At 33.5% G+C, this 27,138-nt stretch overlaps 1 protein-coding gene across 2 annotated transcripts in view; it reads left to right on the top strand.

Annotated features, from left to right (window-relative positions):
* LOC127869321 (tetratricopeptide repeat protein 28-like) overlaps positions 1-27,138 on the top strand; it is a 138,486-nt gene that overhangs the window by 68,130 nt on the left and 43,218 nt on the right. The window contains exon 1 of one of the 2 annotated variants that reach the window (XM_052411796.1): positions 16,773-17,189. The exons of the other annotated variant lie outside the window; for it this stretch is intronic. Coding sequence (XP_052267756.1) covers positions 17,139-17,189 — 51 coding nt within the window. The 5' untranslated portion in view covers positions 16,773-17,138. Of the gene's footprint in view, positions 1-16,772; positions 17,190-27,138 lie in introns of those variants that run through there. 2 annotated transcript variants of the gene reach the window in all.

Below are 27,138 nucleotides of genomic sequence, written 5' to 3'. Positions count from 1 at the left end.
TATTATCCCCTGACAAAGGCAAAGGGATATAGAATTAACCTTGTCCGTCCGTCTGTCTACAAAAATGTTTTAGGCCTATATCTCAGAAACTATATAATATATCAACATGAAACTTCATGGGTGTATAGATATTAATGAGAAAAAGTGCCATGCACACAAATCATAACCCTACACTTTCTTATGCAAGAGTTATTGCCCTTTGTTGTGTTTGTATATAATGTTATTTTCAGGTGTACATCTCAGATATGATACAAGAATTAAATATGAAACATCATGGTAGTGTAGAGATTTATGAGGCGAATTGCCTTACACAAAAAATATAACCCTACTTTTTGTATGCCCCCAGATCAAATGATCGGGGGATATATTGTTTTTGGTCTGTCTGTCTGTCCGTCCGTCCGTCTGTCTTAAAAAGCTGCCGTGCAGCATTAAAGAGCAGTAGGGGGCATTGTGTTTCACAAACACAGCTTTTGTTTAAATAAGAGTTATTGCCCTTGGTTGTTTTTGTATTATGTAACTTTTTAAAGCTATATCTCAGATACGATACAAGATTTAAACATGAAACTTCATGGGTGTGTAGAGATCAATGAGGAGCATTGCCTTACACAAGAACCATAACCTACTTTTTCTTAAATAAGAGTGATTACCCTTGTTTGTTTGTGTGTGATGTAACTTTTTATGACTATCAATGAGTAGAATTGCAATGCATAAAAACAATTGCCCTACTTTTTATAATTTGTTGAAGGATTACAGCGTTTATCAAGGCATTTGCACCCATCTATAAACAAAATTTATATGGCAGGGATATCAATTCAACAAATTTGCTTGCTCTGTTGCTTTTTATTGGTTATAAGGGATCAAAGCTGTTGTTCTTCAGGAACAAAATAGGAAATGATTAGTTATAACAAAGTATTTCATGAAGATGTTGTGTGGTTTATGATCCAATGTTATTATACTGTACCACACATAATGTTTAATTGCCTCATTCAAATTGTTTATGGCTTTATTAATTTTTCAAGACAATTGTTGCTTAAAAGTTGATTTAATAATTGTTGTAATGGCTACACAAATGAAATCATCACTGTGATCTTATACTGGAAAGACAGTAATTAATATGAAGTTAGACAAGGGAATAGTGAGTAATACAAAGGTATGAGCACATTCATTTTTAATGCCCCCATGTCTTCTGAAGCAAATAGGCAAAGTGGGATTTGCTTGTCTCTTTTTTTCTTCCCTCTGTACTATGGTGTACGAACCGGTCCAAAAGTCTAAACGGTATGATATCATCGTATCAGACGGTTAAGCTAGAATGGTATCTTATGGTTTTGCGACCATAAACCGTCTGATACGACGGTTTTGACTTTTGGACCGATTATACGCTTTACTGTTTGATGCAAAACCATAATGATACGATTCGTATCATATGGTTTACGATTCGTACCATACGGTTTACACTAAATAAATCTAATTTTAAACAGCATTTGACACTGGATTAGACATTGAATAATACCCGTCATAAACCGTCTGATACGATTTGTATCATACGGTTTCGGATCATACAGTTTAACGTACGAACCGGTCCAAAAGTCTTAAAAGCATATTATACAGTTTAAAGCATATCATAGGGTTTATAAACTGTATGATACGGTTCTAGCTTAACTGTATGATACGATTCAGACTTTTGAACCAGTTGGTACACCATACTGTACATCTAAACATCTGTGCTAGGTTACCCATATATCACATACTTCTTATAATATCAATAATGCTCCCTACAAAGCTTACTTTCAAGGATGTTATCTATGGAATATCTGAACACACATTACCTGACCTCATGTTTACTCTGACCTTCTTTATAACTTGTGAAAAACTGGGCTTAATGCATGTGCGTAAAATGTCGTCTCAGATTAGCCTGTGCAGTCTGCACAGGCTAATCAGGGACGACACTTTCCACTTGAATGGTATTTTTATGCCCCCATTAGGGTGTCATATAGCATTTTAACTGTCTGTCCTAATTCCGTCCGTCTGTCAGTCCGTCCGAAAACTTTAACATTGGCCATAACTTTTGCAATATTGAAGATAGCAACTTGATATTTGGCCAGCAAGTTTATCTCATGGAGCTGCACATTTTGAGTGGTGAATTGTCATGGTCATCCTTCAAGGTCAAAAGTAAAAAAAATACAATCCAAGGGAAATAATAAGATTTAAAAGGGAGATAATTTTTAAACCTGCCAAATTATATATTGAAATTTTATTTCAAAACGGTGCAATAGGGGGCATTGTGTTTATTCCCCTGAAAGGTTGCTACAAAAAACCTCGTGAAGAGGCCAGTAGGACCTGTAAATAAACTCTGATACACACACGGGCATTGTGTTTCTGAGAAACACATCTCTTGTTAGTTTCAAGGAAGTCCCTCCTTACCAAAAATCATGTGTAGGCGGAAGTGAAAGACTGCAAAGGCTAATCTGGGATCACACTTTACGCACATGCATTAAGCTCAATTTTCTCAGAACGTGTCTCAACTTATTCTTTTTTACTAAAACAGAAGGTCCAAAGTTTCATATAATACCAATACTGCTCGCTACAGAAGTTTGATACTTGCTTAGATGTTATCAATCTATCTTTCAACACAACCACATTGCTGGACCTTGTTTTTACTTTAACTCACTGTTGTATTAAAATGGGCCAATAAGTCAATACTCAGACATCACTTCAACTGTGGTCAAAAGCAGTCATTGGATGCAGCATATCGTTTGCATCAGGTGGGTGGTACTCTGTATAAGTAAAATTTGATTCAAGAAATTGTTTCAATCTTTGTTGAGTATAACATACACCCCAGCTGTAGTTTTTTATTTCATTTCAAAATATCCTGTATGTGGTAGGATGTGTGCTGATAACAATCTATCCACTAACAATTTGAGGTGTTTAATGTTGTGGTTGTGTCAGCTCAGAAAGTGTTCATGCGCCAGGTACATCATGTTAAAATAGAGAATAATAGTTGAGTGTTGATTATAGATCAGGTTTATCATGCAAGGCTTAGAAAACAAAAAGCACGAGCCTTGGTGAGTTGATTTTTGAGTTTGTGGTTGATTCATGAGACAAGCAATAATTTGTAGTTCCCATTTTGTTGTAAATGAAAATTAGTCATTATTTATTTAAGAAACAAAATTTATATCAAGCAATATTTCAGTCTAATGTTCCATGCCAATGAAGGTCACAGGTGATAATTTGATGTAAGAACTCTGATTGTGCTAGATGTGCCATACCAAAAAGAATAAATGATTGTGAAAAATGATCCATTGATTGACAAATTAGTTTGACTGGTAACAGATGGCCTGTTATCTTTTGTATAAGTTGTGAAAGTTCTCATAGTACCTTATTAAAATATCAAGCAACACATGCAAGCTGAGGGAAAAACATGCAGTTTAAATGTAAACATTTGTGTAAAGCAGTCAAATATAATTGTGAAAGTAATGCATTTAGTCTACTACAACCACAATCTTTTGGATTGACATTAATTGCTCACCTGGTAAACAGAAACATTTAACTAAAAAGTAAATCAGCTTGGATACATTATCTTTGCAGGTCTGCCTTGGAAGGAAAAATGATTTAAAAAAAAACTTATTAATGCAAACATAGGTCTTATGCCATTTGCTCCCATCATAGCCTCAGACCAGCAAGCAACATCAGGTCTGGAGCTACCTGTCTCCTTATAACTGAGACAACAAAACCTTGTGTGGCTTTACCACTTAGATACTATTTTCACGCATTTGTGGTCCCTACGAAAGTTATATTTAATTTAAGACCTTTTTCACTAGATTCAAGTTTTTAAGGCTTCATTTCCAAACCTTTGATAGTGATGAGCAGCAAACAGCATAAAACCTGAACAGATTGTGAGTTACTCGCAGGCTGTTATGGTTATATGCTGTTTGCACATGGCAATTTTCACTTTGCTTCTAAGTGGGAATACACCGAAGCTCCTGGCCAGACTGTGCAGGCTTGTTTGGACCTACACTGACAGCATATGAAATAAGATCCTTGTTTGGACCTACACTGACAGCATATGGAATAAGATCCTTGTTTGGACCTACACTGACAGCATATGGAATAAGATCCTTGTTTGGACCTACACTGACAGCATATGGAATAAGATCCTTGTTTGGACCTACACTGACAGCATATGGAATAAGATCCTTGTTTATTGAAGTTAAATGGTTCAATAATTGTGACAGTCTGAGCTTTACAGTGGAATCCTAACTAGGTTTGGGGATGCAAATGGATTCCAAATGTTTCTTTATGAGGAGCAAATGGTTGTTTTACAATGAAATCTGTCTTTATGGTTTGCTTTAGAAATCGTATGAGAAAATAACATTAGTCTATTACTGGTGTGGTAGGTTCAAGTATGTAATATATTTTGTCAGACACAGTCAATATTATATTGCCAGGAGATTTCATATAAAAATCGTCTAGGTAAAAATATATTAAAAACTAGAATAACAGCTAAATATTTTGAAAGATATTTAATAATTCTGTTTTCAAGGTCAAAAATGTAAATGCTATAATATGGATGGCCATATCAATAGTATAGCATTATTTACAGTAGCAGATCATACATGAACTTATGAAATATGATCAACTATTTACTGTGCACAAATATTAACAGCAAAGTAATCATTTAGAATATAAAACTTACTCAGGAAATGAGTAATTCTAGCCCATTTATGCTGAATGGGTCAAGTTCCCCACGGGTACTACTTCCCCGTACCCCGGGAACTTTGAAGTATACTTCACCATAAACCGATTTTCAAATGATACTTTTGGGTACCCCGGTATTCTTACAGGTACCCCATCTTTCCTAATTAAAAAAATTCGTACCCAATTTTTTCGTACTCATTTTTTTTTCGTACCCAAATTTTTTTCATACCCCAATTTTTTTCGTACCCACATATTTTTTTTTCGTACCCACATTCTTGTTCATACCCATATGTGAAAAATGTGGGTACGAAAATTTTGCGAACAAAACTAAATTTGGGTACAAATAAATTGGTTAAGAAAAATAAATATGGGAAAGAAATTTTTTGGTAGGAAAAAAAAATTGGGTACGAAAAAAATGGGTACGAAAATTTTGGGTACGAATTTTCTTTTACTAGGAAAGATGGGGTACCTGTAAGTATACCAGGGTACCCAAAAGTATCATTTTAAAATCGGTGTACGGTGAAGTATATTTCAAAGTACCCGGGGTACGGGGAAGTAGAACCCGGGGGGAACTTGACCCATTCAGCCCCATTTATGGGCAGTCCCCTAACACCCACACCTGCCCACCCCTCTCTCTCTCTTATATCATGCTCATTATAGCTTAGCCTTCCATGCAGAACTGTATTGGAATCGTCAGACATTTCCAAGAGCTGTCACCCTTCAGAAACTCACTGGACCCAGAGGAAATAAAGCCACCTGGCAATGATAACTGGCTTTGTTTCAGCTGAAACGTCAATGATTTTCATTCACTTTGGCGCCCTTTTCTGGGGAAAATTGGATATCTCACCTCACTGAACATGTTATGAAGTTTTTTCTTTTGGCATTTAAATTACAAAACAATTTCAGTACCCTTCATGTTTTTACTAAATTATTCCCAGTGGACCATTCTCATTGTGGGCTTCATCTTTTCCTTCTTTAAAGTAAACATAAACAGTGGCAGAGAGTTATTCTTTTTTAGCTCACCTGAGCGATAGCTCGAGGTGAGCTATTGTGATCACTCAGCGTCCGGCGTCCGTCCGTCCGTCCGTATACAAATTTGTAAACATCTTCTTCTACTTAACCATTGAGCCAATTTCAACTAAATTTCATGTGGAGCATCCCTAGGTCATGGGACAAAAGAATTGTTAAAAAAATTTTGATCACATAACCAAGATGGCCGCCATGACCATATATGGTAAAAACCTTAAAAAATCTTCTTGTCAGAAACCGCTCATCAGATTTTCAAAACATTTCACAGGGATGACCTTTGAGGGCTCCCCTGAAAAAGTTGTTCAAAGAAATTTGATTCGTCAAAAAACATGGCCGCAGGAGCTCGTTGAACTTTGCATGTTTATTCGTTTTTGCCTATTTTGTGAAAACTTTCAAAAATCTTCCACATTTTTTGTCCGATCCTTTCCAAATTTGCACAGTGTCTTTATATCAATGAGGACACAAACCCTACAAATAATGAGCATTATTGGTCCATGAAGTACAGAATTACCTCCCCTTGAATTGAGATAATGGTGTTTATGCAATAAAGTCCAAATTTTTCATCCAATTCTTTCCAAACTTGTAAGGATTTAGCATGGTTCAAACAAGGGAAACAACTATGGTTTATGCATGTTCTTTTTATTACAGATTTGCCTCCCTTTAATTCATTCAAAATCTCATTTTACAGCAGAGATTCCAAATCTGACCTGTAAATGAGCCCCATATTTACTGCTGGTGCTATGTTACCTTTTACCATTTGATCATTCTTAAGTATTGGTCTTGTAATGCTGCTACTGCTACTGCTACTGCTACTGCTACTACTACTACTACTACTACTACTACTACTACTACTTCTACTACTACTACTTCTACTACTACTACTACTACTTCTACTACTACTACCACTACTACTACTACTACTACTACTACTACTACTACTACTACTACTACTACTACTAGTACTACTACTACTAGTACTACTACCACCACCACCACCACCACCACCACCACCACGTCTACTATTACTACTTCTACTACTACTGCCACTACTACTTCTACTTTTAACCACTACTACTACTACTACTACTACTACCACTACTACTACTACTACTACTACTACTACTACTACTACTTCTACTACTACTTATACTACTACTACTACTACTACTTCTACTACTACTACTACTACTACTACTACTACTACTACTACTACAACTACTATTACTACTACTACTACTACTACTACTACTACTACTACTACTACTACTACTACTACTACTACTACTACTACTACACCACCACCACCACCACCATCACCACCACCATTCACAGTGACAAAAAACGTATTCACACAATGGCTGCTACTACAACTTATAGCCCATATAGGGGGGCATGCATGTTTTACAAACAGCCCTTGTTTCTATGGGATTTTAACCACAACTGTTCATGTTTATCTCCGACACATATTTTTAGGTCACCTGTCATGAAGTGACACAGTGAGCTTATGTGATCGTGTGATGTCCGGCGTCCGTTGTGCGTGCCTGCGTGTGTCCGTGTGTCCGTCCGTCAACAATTTGTTTGTGTAGACAGTAGAGGTCACAGTTTGCATCCAATCTTGATGAAATTTGGTCAAAATGTTTATCTTGATGAAATCTGGGTTGCGATTTTATTTGGGTCATCTGGGGTCAAAAACAAGGTCACTAGGTCAAATAATAGAACAACCTTCTGTAGACAATAGAGGTCACAGTTTTCATCCAATCTTTATGAAATTTGGTCAGAATGTTTATCTTGATGAAATCTGGGTTGGGATTTTATTTGGGTCATCTGGGGTCAAAAACTAGGTCACTAGGTCAAATAATAGAAAAACCTTGTGTAGACATTAGAGATCACAGTTTTCATCCAACCTTTATGAAATTTGGTCAGAATTCTTGATGAAATCTGGGTGGGATTGTATTTGGGTCATCTGGGGTAAAAATCTAGGTCAAATAAATAGAAAAACCTTGTGTTGACAATAGAGGTCACAGTTTTCATCCAATATTTATGAACTGTGGTCAGAATGTTTATCTTGATGAAATCTGGATTGGGATTGTATTTGGGTCATCTAGAGTCAGGAACTAGGTCACTAGGTCAAATCATAGAAAAACATTGTGCAGACAATAGAGGTCATAGTTTTCATCTGATCTTAATGAGTCAGGTGAGCGATTCAGGGCCATCATGGCCCTCTTGTTTGTACTTATAAGAACTGACAAGTCAAGATCTACGGGAAGCAAACAGATAGTGAATATAAAATGGCTTTTTATCTTGTCTAGAGCTTCTGTAATCCCATAAATATTGGAATCGTTATTACATTAGACAGGCAATTTATATTTCTTTGGTGTATTCAGCCAAATTGGGAATTATACCCTGAAATGTTGTTCCTAAATGTTACCATGGCTCTCATCATGTACTGCAAAGCTAAGGCACAATGTGATGTCATTCTTCAGCAACAAAGTGTTCCTAAATGGTCTCACAGGATTTCTAAAAGACAAACCAAAAACAAGCACTTGAACATTTCTGGAAAGGTTTTCAAGATGCAGCGTTTTTTTTGTTGGAATTTTAAGACAGAAATTCTGGTGAGAATTGCAGCTGTCAGAATGACAATGCAGTGGTCCGAATTGTTTTTCAAGACTGCAAATACAAGAAGTTCTCAATAAAAAATGTGTCTTTTTATACTTACCCATTCAGTCAGGCAATTATGCACTAAAGTTAAATAGAACTTTTTATTTAAAACATTGAATTATGGTAGAAGACTAGATATGTGAAGTTCTAAAACGATGTATGACTTTAATTCAATATCAGTAGTGCTATGTTAATAACCTCATATGAGGTGTATTTGGTATTTACACCTAAGGTCGGAAATTGCCACCCTTGATATTTCAATAAACAAATCTCAAGGTGCAGATTGTATAACACCAGAAACAACAATAATTGTATGTCTAGTGTACTGTTGTTACATATGCAAAATGCACCTCAATTTATGGAGCCAGGATAAGATCAAAGAAGATCAGCCTGGGTCCCTGCTGGATGTTACACAATGGCAATGATGGGTTGTACATATTTAATTGTTGAAGCTGTCTGGTGTGAGTGACGGTGTCCATCTGGAGAGAACACAGTAGACATGTGTAATGACTGCTATATTTTCATCTGTCAGGTTTTTTATGAACTCACTGGTGTTTCTTGGTAGCGTCTTGCTTTCTGAAGTAAGTAATATGGTCACAAAGTCCATTCTATTAACATTTACAGAATAATAATGAGCTTTTTTATGCTCCCCAAAATAAAATTTTGGCGGAGCATATAGTTGCCAGTTTGTCTTTCCTTCCTTACTTCCTTACTTCCTTCCGTCACAATTGTGTTACCGTTTCTCATAGTGCCTTCAATACTTTACCAATCTCTTTCATATTTGGCATGTACGCACCTTGCATGGACCTCTACCTTTTGATGACGTTTGAGGTCACTGGGGTCAAGGTCACCAAGGCTAATAATAGATTTTTTCCGTCACACTTTTGTTACAGTTTCTCATAGCACCTTCAATTCTTTACCGATCTCTTTCATATTTGCCATGTAGGTACCTTGCATGGACCTCTACCTTTTGATGAGGTTTGAGGTCACTGGGGTCAAGGTCAAGGTCACCGAGGCAGGATTCCCAGCCAACCTGGAAATCAGGGAAAATATGGAAAAAGACTTTCACTTTTTCCTGTCAGGGAAAAGTCAGGGAATTCGGAAAAAGTTCTTAAAATCAGGGAAAAATCAGGGAATTTTGTTTGGTCAAACTTTCCTGACTTGGTCGAAAAGTCCATACAATTAAAACAGCAAATCAATTCCTCTACATGGCTATGTTGAATTACTTTACAATATGTTCCAATTAAACTGTTGCAAAGCAAACATTAAATGAAAATAAATGAAAAGGCGAGGAAAGGATTGCTGTGACGGGGTGATGAGAAGCCATTGCTTTAAAATAAAAAAAAATAAAAAAAAAGTATAATACATGTTATTGTCTGCAACTGCTATTAAGGGTGTCTAAAACAAGAAATAGGTCGAAACTATGATCCTGGAATTTTTATTTTCCATCAGGGAAAAATCAGGGGAAAATCATAAAATTTTGTTCGTACAAAAAGCTGGGAACCAGCTGCGAGGGTAATAATCGATTTTTCCTTAACACTTTTGTTACAGTTTCTCATAGCACCTTCAATTCTTTACCGATCTCTTTCATATTTGCCATGTAGGTACCTTGCATGGGCCTCTGCCTTTTGATGAGGTTTGAGGTCACTGGGGTCGAGGTCAAGGTCACCAAGGCTCATAATAGATTTTTCTGTCACTTTTGTTACAGTTTCTCATACCACCTTCAATACTTTACCGATCTCTTTCATATTTGCCATGTAGGTACCTTGCATGGACCTCTACCTTTTGATGAGGTTTGAGGTCACTGGGGTCAAGGTTAAGGTCACTGAGGCTAATAATAGATTTTTTTAGGTGGTTATTAACACATAGATTGACAAAGCGCATCATCGGGGAGCATCCATCAGTTTCACTGATATCCTTGTTACCCCATGTTCTCAAGTTATTACTTTTTGAGAGAATATTAAATTCAATAGAACTTGTTGTAATCCACTTATCTCATTACCAATTTACAGTGTTTTCACGTGAATTTTTTGTCATTGCAAACAAAGATTGACATGGTTTATGTTGGAGTTTTACACTGCTGGCGTGTTGGTTGGTTTGTTGTATGGTTGGTTTGTTTCACGGCAAATAAATTGCGGACCACACTTCTTTTACATTTCTTAAGCAATCGAGTTGAAAGTGGAAATAATTTTGTCCTCACAATGAATGGCAAATGTGCAAGACACAATTTTCACCTGCAGTTATCCATTTTGTTTGTTATTTATGTGCCTTTTAAATTAGCAATGACATGTCACTGCAATACTGCGACAAAGTGGTGTTTGGGTATTTTCATCAAGTTGTGGCAAAGCCTTTCTTATGTGAAATAAAATATGTCTTATCAAGTTGCTTTATTCCTTTACCCCCTTTTTTCCAATACATAGATGAACAATACAAAAAACAAGCGGATAGGAAGTGAGAAAAGGGACTTCAAATAATTTAGAAAGGGAGTCACTTTGATAATTTTTTACTTACGAGTTAATAGACCACTTTGTCTCCATATTTAAAAGTTACAATAAGTAATTGATAGATTTTTGTTTTAAAGCACCCAAACTTAAACATATGTATTTGACAGGGAATGAAAAGTATTTTAGTAAAAAATGACATCTTATGTCTGCTTTTATTTACTTTATACCTTTCAATTGTCTGTATGCAAGTACCCGGTAAATCAATGTCAGGTTATGCTGTACAAGGCAAACAAAATCAGACACGTACAAGCTGTATGGCTTAACGGACTTAGTAGGATATGTTGTTATACAGATGGAATAAGAGTATCTATAATTAATATGACAGTTGTATTTATCTAATATTCTAACCCTCTGGATATGTTTTCTCCCTTTCACCAAAATGTATTTAATGGATTTTAGTGGTTTATCCAAGTGTCAATCTGAGAAAGGCTCCCTGAAGCTGATGGGACATAGATTAACTACTACATTTTAAGATTGTCTAAATTTAAGTATCACATTTGGTTAATTTTATTATATCTGATATTTATTATTTGTTTTATTTCTTTTGTTTCAAATTGATTGGCAATTGTGAGTGCTGGTGCAGTAGAAGAAAATTAATTTGAAAAGATTAATTGGCAGAGAAATTAAACGTGTGTAATATAATATTATCAGCAAAATAAATATAATTATGTTTGCTAATAATAATAAACTAGTTCATATTATTTTGGTATTTAAATTTATTTAAAATTAAATTTTATATTGCATTTTTATACGAATCATATTCTAGCTTTTTCATTTGCATTTTATGCAATTATTGCAACAGAAAATTTTCATATTAAATTGATTTCCTCAGATGCACACCTTTTGCTGTCCCTTAAGGGCCCATCTGTCATGGCCCCCAATACACAGGTTACACTCAGCCAATAGGTCTAGTCTGATGGGTCAATGACAACTGAGCTGTTATAATTTCCGATCTTGTCATTGTAAGAGTGGAAAGTGGACGTTGTGAGACTTTGTGAATAGTAAATTACGAATGTTGGATTATTTTATTTTTGAGATATATTATAAAGCTAAGCTATAATATTTAGTTTGTCATGGTGTATAATTTTTTAATGGAAAACTTAAGTTAATAATAAATTTATTACAAAAGTTATTTTTTTAATGTAGCATTCAGTAAATATGGCCATAAATTGTCAATGGTTTAACAATTATATTATCCTTGAAAAAGTATATTATTAAAGAATGATACAATAAAATAGATTAAGGGAGGTTGTTCCATCAAATTTAAAATCAGATTATATTTAACATTATGTACAATAAAATATGCATATTTAAAAAAAGATATTGTATCTAATTACACTTATTAAGTTCATTAAAATAAACAGTTTATCAATCTAATTACACTTATAAAGTTCATTAAAATAAACAGTTTATTATTGATATTGTATTAAAAGATTAGTGTCAGATCCTTCGTTGGTTCTCTTTAAGGCAGATAAAATATGTAGCAGGTACAATATAAATAATTGTGTAAATCAGCAAAGAGACAAGTATTATAACTGCTGAGTTCAAGGGCTGAAACAGTGTGGTATTAAGTTCCACAATTATTTCTTTAATGCAAGTCTTCAGGCATCAAACAAGAAAAGCGAGAAAGCTAAAGTGAAACCAAAGACCAAATTGCAATCTATTAAAACGACTAGACTATCATTGCAAGTAGCCTGGGTTAATGCATTTTAGATTGTTTGTTACCAAGTCTTTCCTTTTAGGTTAAAATTACAGTCAAATATTTTTGTGGATCAAGAATGTAATTTTCGAAGAAATTATCAGTAATTTGTGGATGAAATTGAAAATGGAGTGTACTAAATGGATTACTTGGCTGTCAGTTTGAGGGAGCAAATGTGTGTGTCACAAAATGCACTGAAATGTGAGAATATGAATTACAGATTATGAAATATTGTATGTGAATCACAATCCGATAAATGTTGAAATATTTGTATTTTGTTTGAGGAGTTTTTAGTTGTAGTTAATAATAACAAACACAGATCTTGGATACACATGAACATTAAAATGTATATTGCTTGAAATAATTTGCCCAATGTCTTGTGCTGGCATTGCTAGGACAATTAGTAACATGATGGAAATATCGAAAATTGGAAAAGATTACTGAATGTAAATGTGTCAGTGAACAAAAGTCCCATGAGCAGATGTTTTTAGCTAATATTATGTCTTTGAAAGTTAAACAATTATCTGCCTTCAAAAATTGTGAATGATAATATTTTGTTTGCTTGTAGCTACTGGATCTGTTTGAGTGATATTTAAAGTCTACCATTGATAGTGGTAAATCTTTTCCAGTATTAACTTTTTATCTGGTCCCATATGAACTGTTATCTGAAGAATCCTGGCTGGCTGGAACTTAGGTTTGAAAACTGGCAAATATGGAAATATAATTGTATGATAAGATGTGAAACCAACTATTGATAAGATGTAAGAGAAATGACAAGTAAATTAATATGTATGAAAGATGAAAACCATTCCTGACATGTGTACTCATTTAGTCTACTTTTTAATAATTATTTCAGTTGTCATTGTAATCCAATGTGCATCTATTTTATATAAGGTGTTCTCTGTGAAAAGGGGGTTAAATGCAGTCCGCACAGGCTAATCAGGGACAACACTTTCCGCTTTTATGATATTTTCTGTTTAAAGAAAGTATCTTCTCATCAAAAATCCAATTTAGGCGGAAAGTGTCATCCCTGATTAGCCTGTGCAGACTGCACAAGCTAATCTGGGACAACATTTTACGCACATGCATAATAAACCCCTTTTTAACAGGGTGCAACTCATTTATAAGGAATATAGAGTTCTCAACTCATTTATAAGGAATATAGAGTTCTCAAGTGCTAATCGTTGGCATTTAAGGCTTCCCTGCTTTTACCTCAGATTAAAGAGATAACATCATGACAATTTTGTAATTGTGATATTGGAAGTTATGAAAATTTTGCCTGGAGGTGAAATCCATTAGTCCTTTATTTAAAAAAAATCAAACCTGAATGGTATTTGTAAACAGTATTCATTTTAGACCTTAGTGTTCATGTAGCCTATGTTTGTCGGTATACTTATTTTAAACTTAAAATTGTGTGTTCGGATTGTTCGAAGTAGATGAATTAATAGACAAATATGTAATCGATTTTCATAGCATTACAATACCCAAAAATATTTCCAAAAGTTTTAACAAGGTATAAAAAAATGAAGTCTCACTGATGCTTTCTTAAATTATTATCTTTAAATTGTGTACAAATTATAGAAATTACAATTTCAGCAGCTCTGATTTTCATTGAGTAAAATAATTGGAATACAAAGGATTTGTGTAACTACTCGCAGAACAAACGGCTTATCATGCCCAGGTGTTTCTTGTACTAACCTTGAATGGGAACATAAACACTGATTATTGACTCCAATTATAAAAGAGCTTCTCAATTTCAGCGATAAGTGAAACAAACATGTTTCCATAAACATGATTAAATCAGGTAGGAGAGTAAGTGTCAACAAAAGAAACTTTTGTTCCAGTGCAAGTGTTGAGGTTGATAAAAGTGTTTCAGATATTTAATATGTTGAAGTGATACATCAGTTTGACACAAAACACATAACTTTTGAGTCAAAGATTGACCCTTTTGTGGTCCTTTGCTGGACAGATAGAGAGGTTACAGCCCAACAGACGATCACAAATATTACAGCCTTGCAGGGCTCTCAATCAGTGATAATGCCAAAGATATTATTAGTTTTATCACATCTTGGATTAAAGGTTTATCAAAACGGTAGTTGAAGGTTGCTCTATAGTTGACACAATGATAGTGGAGATTTAGTTATTAAAGATTTACATGCGAATATTCATTGTGGACATTTAACATCTGTTCATATTAGTTTCAAAACTTTCAATAGCTGATCTCGGGCAAAGAACGTGCTTTATGTGCAAAATGTGTAAAATAATATTAAAGCTTTGACTGATTATATGGGCCATGCTCTGCGAAAAGGGGGTTTAATGCATATGTGTGTAAAGTGTTGTCTCAGATTAGCCTGTGCAATCTGCACAGGCTAATCAGGGATGATACTTTATGCTTTTATGGTATTTATAATTTTTCTTTTACAGAAGGTCTCTTTTTAGCGAAAACCAAGTTTAGGCCGAAAGTGTCGTCCATGATTGGCTTTTTGGACTGCACAGGCTAATCTGGGATGACAGTTTACGCGCATGCATGAAACCCCTTTTTAACTCTTTCAGTGCGGGAACCGAATTTTTAAGGACTTTGCAAACAGTTTGGATCCAGATGAGACGCCACAGAATGTGGCGTCTCATCAGGATCCAAACTGTTTGCTATTCTGATAGTATTCTGTGAAAAAAATCGAAGAAAATGCTAATTTTAGAAATTCAGCAGACAACATTTTAGCAGACAACAAATTTCCCAGCATGCAAAGGGTTAACAGAGCAATGCTCACATGCTATCAGTTTTCCTCTTGCAACATTTGAACATTTAAACAAACCTTTAAATACTAATTTATTTAATATTATTATCAGCCATTCATGTTAACCACTGTATAATAATGCAAACTATTGTTGGTCCACTGCATGTCATCATTTGACATTCTTTTAATTGTTTTTATATATTTCAATCCGTTTGTCACTTCAGTGCACTGTAAAGCGCGAATACCCTAGTTGTTAATTCGGTGTCATGAAGTGCTTGATTGACTCCAAGCATTTATTCACAAAGGTCTGGACTTAAGTAGAGGAGCATTGTTTGAACATATTGTAACATACCTAAGACGGCTGTGTAAAATGTTTAATGTCTAATGTTGTCTGACAGCTTACATGTTAAATTAACTTCTGAACAAGTGGGAATTACAACATGGATTTGTAATTTTATTTGTGTCTTGATTATTTTCTTTTCAATATCACTGCAATTTAATTAACAAATGAAACTGATTGTTTTTTTGTTTTTTTTTATACCTGAGGTTTAATAAAAAATTCACTGTAAATGGTTTTCACGTTGTAAGTGAAGGTTTTAGTAAGAAATATATGATTAGGGATGATTGATAAAATATTTTACAATTTTACCAGCCGCTGTATGGTAGTGTAGGGAGTGACATACTTGAGTGATTGATTTCTTAACGGATTAATGTTGCAAATACCCAAATCTATTGGCATAGGTGATTACGAATGGTATTTGAATGGAAGAAAAATGGTCTTTGAAGTGAAAAATATCTATAATTCATGAAAGAAAGTGAAATTAGGAAGGTCTTTGACAATACTTATTGTCAGTCATATTGATCTGGCTGAAGACATGAAAATAAATTGGATTGTACAAATAATTTGGTAACAATAGCAGTAAAATAGATAAGTGGTTGTAATTATTTAGAACTACGTGAAAATACAAGCTGAATGTTTCTGTGTAGCTTCTATTGTAAAAAGCAGTTGGTGCAGACACGTAATTACAAGTGTGTTTTGTAAGTTTAATTTTATTTTTAACAAAACTAAAAACTAGAAAATGCAGTTTCTTACATAGGTTTTATTTAATATAATTGCTTAATTACAAGTTTGCAAGCCTAATCAATAAACAAAAACACACAGCAAGTGAACAATTTCTGGAATCTTAAGTGTCAGTGCTAATGACTGAATGTTCATTGGACTCTGAGACCCTTGGGACAGACAGAAAAGGGCCTAGGGAACAAGCACAAGGGATTCAACAATCTTCAATGGCATTTGCAGACTCGTGAAGCTTGTGTTGGCTTGCTGCTCATATCAGTCATTGAGTGGAAAGCGTTCTTGATAGGGGATTTCTAGGAACAGATTGCCTTTCCTGGAGAGATGCAATTATGCCTTTGGAGTCCTAATAGTGTTATTGTGTGATACACAAGTGTTTGGCGGAAGGTGTTTTCCAGCTAGTTACCAGTTGTCAGTGCCAGTTTCCTTTTCTTTTTCAGAATAATTGTGCTTTTATAGACAGGAAATACGTGTTTAAGAAAGAAATTGATATACTGCAGAATAAATATCATGGAATATACAGCATTTATCTATCAGAAAATCAAATAATATGTGAGCATTTCTGAGAAACGTTAAACCAGAATGAAGAAACATAGATACTTTTATGGAGTGGATGAAGTGTCAGAAAATGTTATTACCATTATATTAAGGTGAAGAAACTTTGTGAGTTAATGGACTTAACCTCTTACAAGGGAGGTAATTTGGGTGTTGAAAAGAGAGACTAAACGGAAAATTGGATTACTATGATGAAATGGTCCTATAAGCAAAATGAGTGCACTGTCAAGGGGAAAAAGGTAAGGATATAACCTGGCTTTTTCGCATTTATTTAATATTGAACAGATCGGTATTTAAGTGGCTAAAACTGTTGGCCAAAGCGTTCATTATGCCATTACCTTTGCTTATGTCTATCGACTATTATTGATGTTGAATAGCATTGTCATTGATTATGTGCCATTAAAATAAATAACACAATGTTCAATATTTGATCAAAATGAATGCTATAGTTTGCTTTCTGTTTATTGAGGAGAGAATTGTCTATAATCTTTATATTTATAACACCGACAATTTTCGCAAAGCAGCTGCCTCTGAATAAATGCAGAGTTTTCCCTAAGAACCGGCCGCCGGCCAAATTGACCGGTTCAATCGATTTTCTGGCCGGTTCAAATGCTGGTAACAAAAAAAAATAATGAGAGGTTTTGCAACTTTGATCGATGTAATTGTTAAAGTTAAGAAAAGACGAAATTAAACAAGCGAAAACATCGATTTAACATCGTTTTGTTTATGTTCTTTATACTTCCGTGTGTACGTTTTACCGAACAAGTATAATTTATAACGGCGCTTCTCATTGGCTGATTATTTTGAGTACGCAAATAACTACAAAACGGCGCTTCTCATTGGCTGATTATTTTGAGTACGCAAATAACTACAAAAATCGTAACCACATGGTTTTCTCAAAATGAAACGAACCCTGAGAGATTTTTTCAGTGTGACAGCGCCTTCAAAACGTCAGAAAGGTTTGTATTGATGAAAATCTCGATGAAAATGCATGAAAGAAATTACAGATGTTTTTCAATGATATGGTTCTTTATCAACAGTTCATTCCACCAAGCTTTGTCAAAGAACTCATGAACTGGCTTTGGCATAACCAGTAGCTTAGTTATTGACTTGTTTCAAAATTCATCGCACACTATGCACAGTATAATTATTTGGCACTCCCCTCACAAATTTTTTAAAAAATTAGAAAAATTCCATAAGTGATACACAAAAAAACAAGTAATTTTCATCTCTAAAATTTCTGTCCAAACCCCCCCCCAAAATGCACCATTTTGCGTCTAGATTTTCAAAATTTTTCGGGGGGGCATGCCCCCGGACCCCCCTAGCAGGAGTGCCTTGCTTGGCCGGTTCAAATTTTTATTTGGCCTGTTCAAATAAAAGGAAGGGAAAACCCTGAAATGAATTAATATTGTTTTATGTTTGAGTTTTTTCTTGCAAATTTGTTTAACCCTTTCCCCCCATAAGAAGCAAAGTGAAAATGGCTATTGCAACCAGCATGAAACCAGAACAGCCTGCCAGTAACTAGCAGTCTGTTCAGGTTTTTTTCTTGTTTGCTGCTCATTAGTAACTTAGGTTTGGAAATGAAGCCTTTAAAAGTTGAAACTAGTAAGACAGGTATTTAATTAAATGTAACTTTCGATGAGACTAACAAATGCGTCAAAATACGTATCTAGGTGGTAAAGGGTTAAGTAAAGTAAATGTAGATATAATAAATAATCATTTGACTTTGGTCATAAGTAAGTGCAACTCTGCTTTCTTTATCGAAGATATATAAATTTATACAATATTATTTAAACAAATATTTTTGCAACTTGCTTTTTATTGCTAGTTGCTAAATAAATTTTATTAACATGAAAATATATTTGGACAATTGAATAAAAATGCTATAGTTTTATATATTATAACAAAGTTATTATTGTTTGGATAATTCAATTCTTTAGAAATAAAATTGCCATAGTTTTATAAAATTACGATTTTATAATCAGTAAATAACCCATACAACTAGTCAATATTGAGCTATTATCACATTGTTCAGATAATTATCATCAAGATTGAACTATTTTAAGCCTATTGAGTGACTCTCAATATTCAGTTATGTTTACTTCTAGATAAAACTTATGGTGTCACTTTTAGAATTTCACATGGTGTGAGTAGAAATTATAACTTTGTTATAGCAGCAATAAATCCATGGCCAGTTTATAATTTTACAATGATCAATAATGGGACAATTTAGGACAGGTCGGCAAAAACACTTCACAGAGATAAAGGAAAAGTGAAAAACACTCATTTAGCATTCTGAGTGTATCAGTCAATATTTGAAAATTGAACGCTATTGATTCATTGACCCTGTAATGGTGTGATCAGTTTAAATGTGAAAAGCATTATCTCTGGAACAGTTTGCGTCATAGTAAGAAAATGTTATTGATGGTCCTTATTATGGAGTAGTTTCAATACACCAGTAATATACTTTAATTCACTTAAATTTACACATGGTGATAATGAGCTACATTTTTGCTTTAATCTCCCCACTTGAGATGACATTAAGCCCTGTTTGAAGTTGCTCATTTCAGTTTCCATTTCTTTTCTTTCTAACCACATGAAGTAATTTACTTTCAATTTTCGATTTACAATTGAAGAAATCACACACACTTGATTTTGTAATTGCTTTTTATAGAATAATTTTCAGTCTTAAATAATTCAGTTTTGTGTCTTCATGTCTTGAAATTCATTGTTGTTGTGCATTATACCTTTGCTATTTGTAAGTTAAGCAAAAGAGAGCATTATGTAAGTGAATTATTACAGCTAAGGCAATGTTCATTGCAAAGAGCATCTATGGGGTTCTGAAAAAAATCTTTGTTAAAGGAGCCTTTTCACAGATTTTGGCATGTTTTGAAGTTTGTCATTAAATGCTTTATATTGATAAATGTAAACATTGGATCTAAAAAAACTCCAGTAAAACATCAAGAATAAAATTTAAAAAAGGGAAAAAAAAGTAGCCGCAGTTAAGGGCTCAAACCAGTGACCCCCGGAGTCCTGAAGTAAAAACCAATTAGACCACTCGGCCATCCTGCCAAGTATGTATGAGGAAGGTATTTTATATTTTATATAAGCAATCTTTGTAGTTTCACAAAATTAATCAACAACAACAGAACTGTCCAAATTATTCAATAGTTTCGCGTTGCAACGCTTTATAATTTTCAGGTTTTTAAATCGTCAAAAGATGCATATAATGGCTATATTAGACCATGGTAAATGTTCAGTATTACTGTTTCCTCACAAATATCATAACTAAAACGAAAACTTGCGAATCTAAAACAACTTTTTTCAATTTTGTCAATTTACCAAAACGTGAAAAGATCCTTTTAACATAATGTGAGACTTTGATAAAATTATTGGAGAGTATTTTGTGAAAGTAGGGGCAATACAATTGCCGATCATTTGCTGTGTGACAAAAGAAGTACTTTGACACCAGTTGAAATTCATGTAGATATTAAATTGCAATTAAAGTCTTTATCGTGTGAAGCATTTTTCTTTATTGTATAAAAAAAGTAACATATGGTGTAGAGTAACAACAAAGTTAACAACCATTTGTATAGTTTTATTGCACAAGACCACAGATTGAAATTGATTTGTTTTAGTAGAAAAACTAAGTTCTAAAGAATTAATTCATAGGCTTAGCAGGTGGATCAAGACTTCTTTTCACAAGTCAAGAGATTATCAGCAAGGGGCTAATAAAATGCTATTGTCGGACAAATGGACTTTTATATCATATTGCATAAAGCATTTCATCTGATTCCATTAAAATCTATTATTGACTGCATAATGCCACACTGAAATTTCAAATAACTACTGCAAATACTGGCCCATATTATTTTATTGTATTGGCTTAATATTTTGCAGGTGAAAAAATGAAAATAAAACCAGGTTGAAATAATCTCCTGTTGAAAGGCTTAATTAGTTCATAGAGGGTTCGCAAACCCTTTTTAGTAAACTTACCATAGTAAACTTAATTTCATGAACTGGTCCTTGAATCAGAGTTGATGTAGTTCATGAACAAGAATTTAGATTAATGAACAAATGATGATTTAGTTGTGCATTATAAAACTGTTCATAAACTTTTTGTAGGGAAATGGATTTTCCTCGTTGTAAAACAACAGCATTTGTGTAAGCCTTTGTTGTAGACAGATTACTTGGATGAGAGTCTTAAGGAATTTCAGAGATAATTGTACAAATGCCTGTTATTGTCATCATGAATGCAATACTTTGATTATTATCAGGCTGTTGAACCAAAGTGTAATCTGCAGAGTTATTATTATGACATGGTAATAGATTCCTTAACATAAATGTATTTGTAATACAAATTAGATTTCTAGCTTTGTTTGATACATATATAAAAACTTTCAATAACATTAGGAAAATAATATTTACGATAATTGATAATAAAAATTAAACAATTACTGCAGTAATCTTTAAAAGCACATATTATTTTGTATTGTTGAAAAAGTATTTTTTCTTGTATGTATTTTTCTGCAAGCTAAAAGTTAGCATTAGGATTTTTAAGAACAATTTATGAACTTATTTATATTAATACAACCTAAAAACTAATTTGTATGTATCCAAATGCAGTTTTAAAACTTAAATTTTGAAAGAAACTCTTAAAAATGTTTCCTCTTAACTGGTACATTAAACCTCTAATTCACCAAGTTTAATACTTATTTAAAGTTTTAAGCTGTTTGGCAAAGTCATTAGAAATTTTTTAGTGAAAAGAATAGATAACAATATGTGTAGTATTTGAAAGGAGATCAAAGCAAATTGTGTCTTTCCTGTTCTTGGCAGCCAATGTGAAAAATGGGACATTTCTTGTGGCAAATGGGGCATAAAATATCTTCGTTTTATGGATTGGAAAAGTCCCTTGATGGAGTTATTGTGATTATTTGTTTTTCTGTGAAAATTGTCATATGTTTGTTTATTGTTTGTTGTCTACTAAAGTTTGGTAATTATGTGAATGTGTTATTTAAAACAATTAAAACAGTCTTGAAATGTCTTTTAAAAATAGTTCATCAAATATTTCGAATTATAGCATCCCTCTCACTAAACGATGGTCATTATAACTGTTGTTATTTTGTTGTAATTGTTATTTGTAAACATCATCAGATTCTGTAAGATTACAAATTACTCAAACTTGCTGCTGATTGTTGCTGAGCTAATAATAACAAATTTAATCGTTAATAAAGGATTCTATAGCTTCAATCAGGTTTCGTCTGGTGCGTTAATATGGATTTATTAGAAATGTGTTTTTTGCATCCCAGTACATAATCTGGTTCAGATGGATTTCCTCTCAATAATTCTTGAGGAACAATGTCTTCCCTTATAGAGTGGACTGAGATTGTCAGACATCTCAGAAACATTCCTGTATGATAAAAGAGAATAGATTACATAGAGAATACACAGTTTGTGCCGGATGGGGAAAGTTGATGCATAAAGGCGTCAAAAGCGAAAATAGGAAAAGCTTAAATAATGAGTATATTCCCTTTACGGCTCTCCTTAGTCACATATTGTGTTTCATCAAAGTATTGAGCAAGGTTGATGAAACGTAGGTATGTGGATTATAGAGGGCCATATGAGGAATATGCTCTTTATTTGTGTTGTATTTTTGTAATTTTTTGTTAGACAACAATTTTTGTTTAACTGTTACAGAAATATGTAAAACTACGATCTGGATCCTGCAACAACTAAAATGGTAGCTAATTAAAAACTAAAATCTGCATAATGCCATAACAAAAAAAAAGTACTTAAGTTTGGTAAATAAAACTTATGGGGATCCTATTTAATCTTTGACATAAACTATCCTTTAGGGTAATACTGTTTTTTAGTTGACATTAGCTGTTGTTTTTTATGTCTTGGAAAATATATGCAACATAGTTGATTTTCATGCAGATATAATTATAAAGAAGGGAAATACAGACACCATCAAATTCACAATTTGTTAAAACATTTTGTATTATTTAAATAATTAAGAGGTTTATTACATGGTGTATTTCAATATTTTTGTTTTGACTGCAGAAATTTGTGAAAGGAAGTTTGTCATGTACATGTCTTTCTCCAATTTGTGGGACGCGTCTGAAAAAAAATCTTGAACATTTTTTATTCATCTTGCTTTGGCTTCCTGTAGATATGGAAGTTATCACAACTATTAAGGGGCCAAATTTCTTGTAAAATTACTTTGCTGACATGTATAATTGGCATGCCATTATCAGGACTGAATAATAACAACAATTGTAAAGCATTTTCTCTCTTAATAATAAACGTTAAAGAAAGACATTTTCTCTGAAAATTATGGTTGTGAGAAGTTATCACATACTCTTTAAAAATAACTTAACTTTCAAAATATTAAAGAGGAACTATTTTGGTGTTTTTATAGTCTGACCTGAACTGATACTTAAGTGTTTACTGGTTTTATTCTTTACCCCATACTGATGTACAATGGCTTTTTAAGACCATAATAAGAAAGGCTCAGAGTGGAATGTAAAAACAAAATCATAGGCAACTGTATAATTAGTCTTTGGAAGTCCCCCTGCAAAAATTTGTTCTAGAAATTGGAACGGTTCTGGAACTGTTATAGAACATCAAGAAAAGTTCTAGAATGTTCCATATTTACGTTCTAGAACATATGTTCTGGAATTGTTCCAAAACAGTTTTCTAGAATACATCCAGAACATTTGTGGAACATGGCAGGTGTTCTGAAAATGTTCCAATAATATTCAAGAACATTTTTAGAACATTTCAAGGACAAAATAAGTTCAAGAAATTTCAAAAAATGTTCTAAAATGTAGTTCTAGAACACGTTTAGAACTCTTTAAGAACCAGTAAGTTCTACAAAAGTTCTAATGGGGAATAAGAACACATATAGAACAGGTCTAGAACCTACAATTGTTCCACATGTACATACTGTAAAATCATTAAATTTCGTGTGGTACGAATTTTCATGGATTTCGTTGGTTCGCTGAACCACGAATTCAAGTACCAGCGATTATTTATAAATTTTTAATCCGAAATCGGTCATTTCCATATGTCATTTCCGACATTGTCTTTTGTTGTCGGTAATCCGAGATATATGTTTTTTGTTATAGTTACTTCAATTCAGTACGTCACATTTCACTATATCTAATTAAAATATTTGCGAATTAAAAATGGTGTTGTTATTTTCCACTCATTTGGCGTAAATTATATATGTTTAAACTAAGATGTTTATGATTACTTAGTATGATAAGAACTACGATGTTAATGATTACTTAGTATGAATAACAAGTAGTGTGTTAATATAAAATATCATTTTTTACGCAGTTTTCAGATTTATCATGTATGTCAATTAGTGCCTATTAAAGTTAAAAGAGACGAGAGAGATAACGGTTTCATTTTGGGGACCTTATTAGTCAATTGTTACTACTTGGGGACAGATTGCGCTGAGAATTACGAATATTGTCAAAACAACATTGATGGCAATTAGCGAGCGGGGACCAACAACTGTGCCACTTTATCGCTCTTATCGACAATTATCAGCAACACTTTCATGCTTCAGTGCACATTAACCTCAAGTCTTGCTGTCAACACAGATTAGCAGATAATGCTTCGTTATTACTCTGGGTTTTTAATAAAAGTTTAATTATTATGACGGTCAGTCTTCCCCGAAAATTTGAAATCCACGAAATTACATATCAACGAATTAGTTGTTTTTTTATTTGAAATCCACAAAATTACGTGTCAACAAATTAGTTGTTTTTTATTAAACCACGAAATTTCATACCGACGAATTTCTATACGTTTACGGTATTTAAAATAAACTAATTCAGACAATGATAATTTGACTTCGATTTCAAATTAGTAAGTTCTACAAAAGTTAGAATTGGGAATAAGTACTCATATAGAAAAGGTCTAGAACCAAGGTCTACAATTGTTCTACATATTTTAAATAATTATGTGTAACAGGGTGATATTTCCTCCCTTTATAATGTTCTTTCTTTGATTAATTATACTTATTGTTTATATATAATGTTGGTGTGAACAATATTATACTTATTTTCTAATTGTGAAGCTATTTGAAGTATATTGTTGTAGTTAAATAAAGTTTATATATTTTCTCATATAAACTTTATTTCATGATGTAAATTTAGCTGGACATCATTCCCACCAGTTGGACAAGGTAATCAGGTTGATCCTGATGAATAGTATGAAAAAGAAAAAAATCCTGATGAATAGTTCTCTGTTACAAGTTCTGAGTGGAACAATGTCCTACAACTGTTCAAGGACATTTTCAGAACTGTTCTAGAATGTTTGTTCCAGACTTATTTGAAGCAAACCTTTGGGACTGTTCTAAAACATTTTTCAGCGTTAGCTGTATACGCCAGCTTTTCACCTTAGCCTGACCTTTGTTAGTGTCCAATATAATTCAAATAAAACTTCTCGCGGCCAAGTACAGATGAATACACTTCATTGACTGCATTGGCTGATTTGAGAATACGACCAGAACATTGGAAACATGTCCGCGTCTTTGTAACACTGTTTTACTGCGTGTTCAGCATGAAACAATTTTATATCTAATGAAAAGGCTTATTAGATAGAACAGTTTTACACTCAATCTCGACATCAATACAGTTTGTGTGTCCACCTTTTATTTTCAGAAGATTTTCAGCGCGAGAACTTTTGCACTTAAAGGCTATGTTCTCATATTTAGTACTAACTTCCATATTCCTGTCAACATAAAGTATAGAGAGCAGTGGAAGCGAAGACCCACTTTAATGCATTGCATTTCAACTCGCGAGGTATATCAGGTCAATTTGCGGCCACTGTGTGTGAATGTCAGAGTTTACATACAGGTCATCGCTGTGTCTCTACCCTATGTGCTGATCGGAGTTTGCGGCCAGGAAAATAATCGTTACATAATAAAGACGCTATAGCGTGAACTAGGTGAACTGGAATTTTCTTTAGACCAGACAGATGTTAAATGAAGATATCCAGCGATATCATATGGTATGTCAATAATAGATTCTTAATGTGTTTTACAACAATACCATGATAAATATTATTTTTAATTAATTTAACAAGAATTTTGCCATCATATTGACTAATGAATTAAGCATGAGCGCAATGATTCTCGATACTGTTAATAATCGAATCAAATAGCAACACCAGACAAGACAAACCACTAAAACAGGTTTGTTCGAAGAATGCGCGTATAAATATTTAAATTATGTACGGATACTTTGCGTCTGGCCGATTGACTCATATGTTTAAATTTCACTTCCATTCTTCTTTTGGTTTTCTGTTTTGTATCTATACATTTATGACCAGCAATATGTAATAATTTAAAATAAGCCGCGAAAACTCCGCGTATCATCCCGTACTGCGTTTGCTGCACAGAAAAAGACATTCGCTATCTTTGATCTCATTCATTGAAGTCTTTACCTTTCATTAACTGCAACCACAATCAACGCCGTATATCTGTTTTTAAAGATATTTCTTGTTTGAATTGTACTTGAACACACTGACTAGAACTGTTCTGTAATCAAACTGAAAATGTTCTAGAATTATTAAGGAACAGTTGTTGAATGTTAAATAAGAACAAATGTCTAGAACAATTGTTCTAAAACAGTTCTGGAAATTTATACAAGAACAATTCTGGAATTATAGTTCTAGAACAATGGTTCAATAATTGTTCTAGAACAAACCTTCAGAACTGTTTTAGAACAATTGTTCTAGAAATTATTCTCATTTATCGTTCAACAACTGTTCTTAAATCATTGTAGAACATTGAAAGGATGATTCCAGAACACTTCTAGTCATTTGTTCCAGTACAATTCTAGAAATTTTATAGAACAGTTCTTAAATGTTTCGCAGGGGTCAGCCTTTAATACAACTCTCTGACACCAAATGAAATAAGTATGTTTATTTTTCATTTAATGATCATCAGTATCTTAAGATGCACTGTCATCAAACTCCAGGCAGTGGTAACTGAGTGTATTCTGAATGTTGAACCTCCAAACTCCAGGCAGTGGTAACTGAGTGTATTCTGAATGTTGAACCTCCAAACTCCAGGCAGTGGTAACAGTGTATTCTGAATGTTGAACCTCCAAACTCCAGGCAGTGGTAACTGAGTGTATTCTGAATGTTGAACCTCCAAACTCCAGGCAG

The sequence above is a fragment of the Dreissena polymorpha genome, chromosome 1 (genome assembly GCF_020536995.1).
Source record: "Dreissena polymorpha isolate Duluth1 chromosome 1, UMN_Dpol_1.0, whole genome shotgun sequence".
In the NCBI taxonomy this organism is placed as follows: Eukaryota; Metazoa; Mollusca; class Bivalvia; order Myida; family Dreissenidae; genus Dreissena; species Dreissena polymorpha.
The sequence above is the reverse complement of the archived record's forward strand: the minus strand, read 5'-3'. Positions and strand labels throughout refer to the sequence as shown.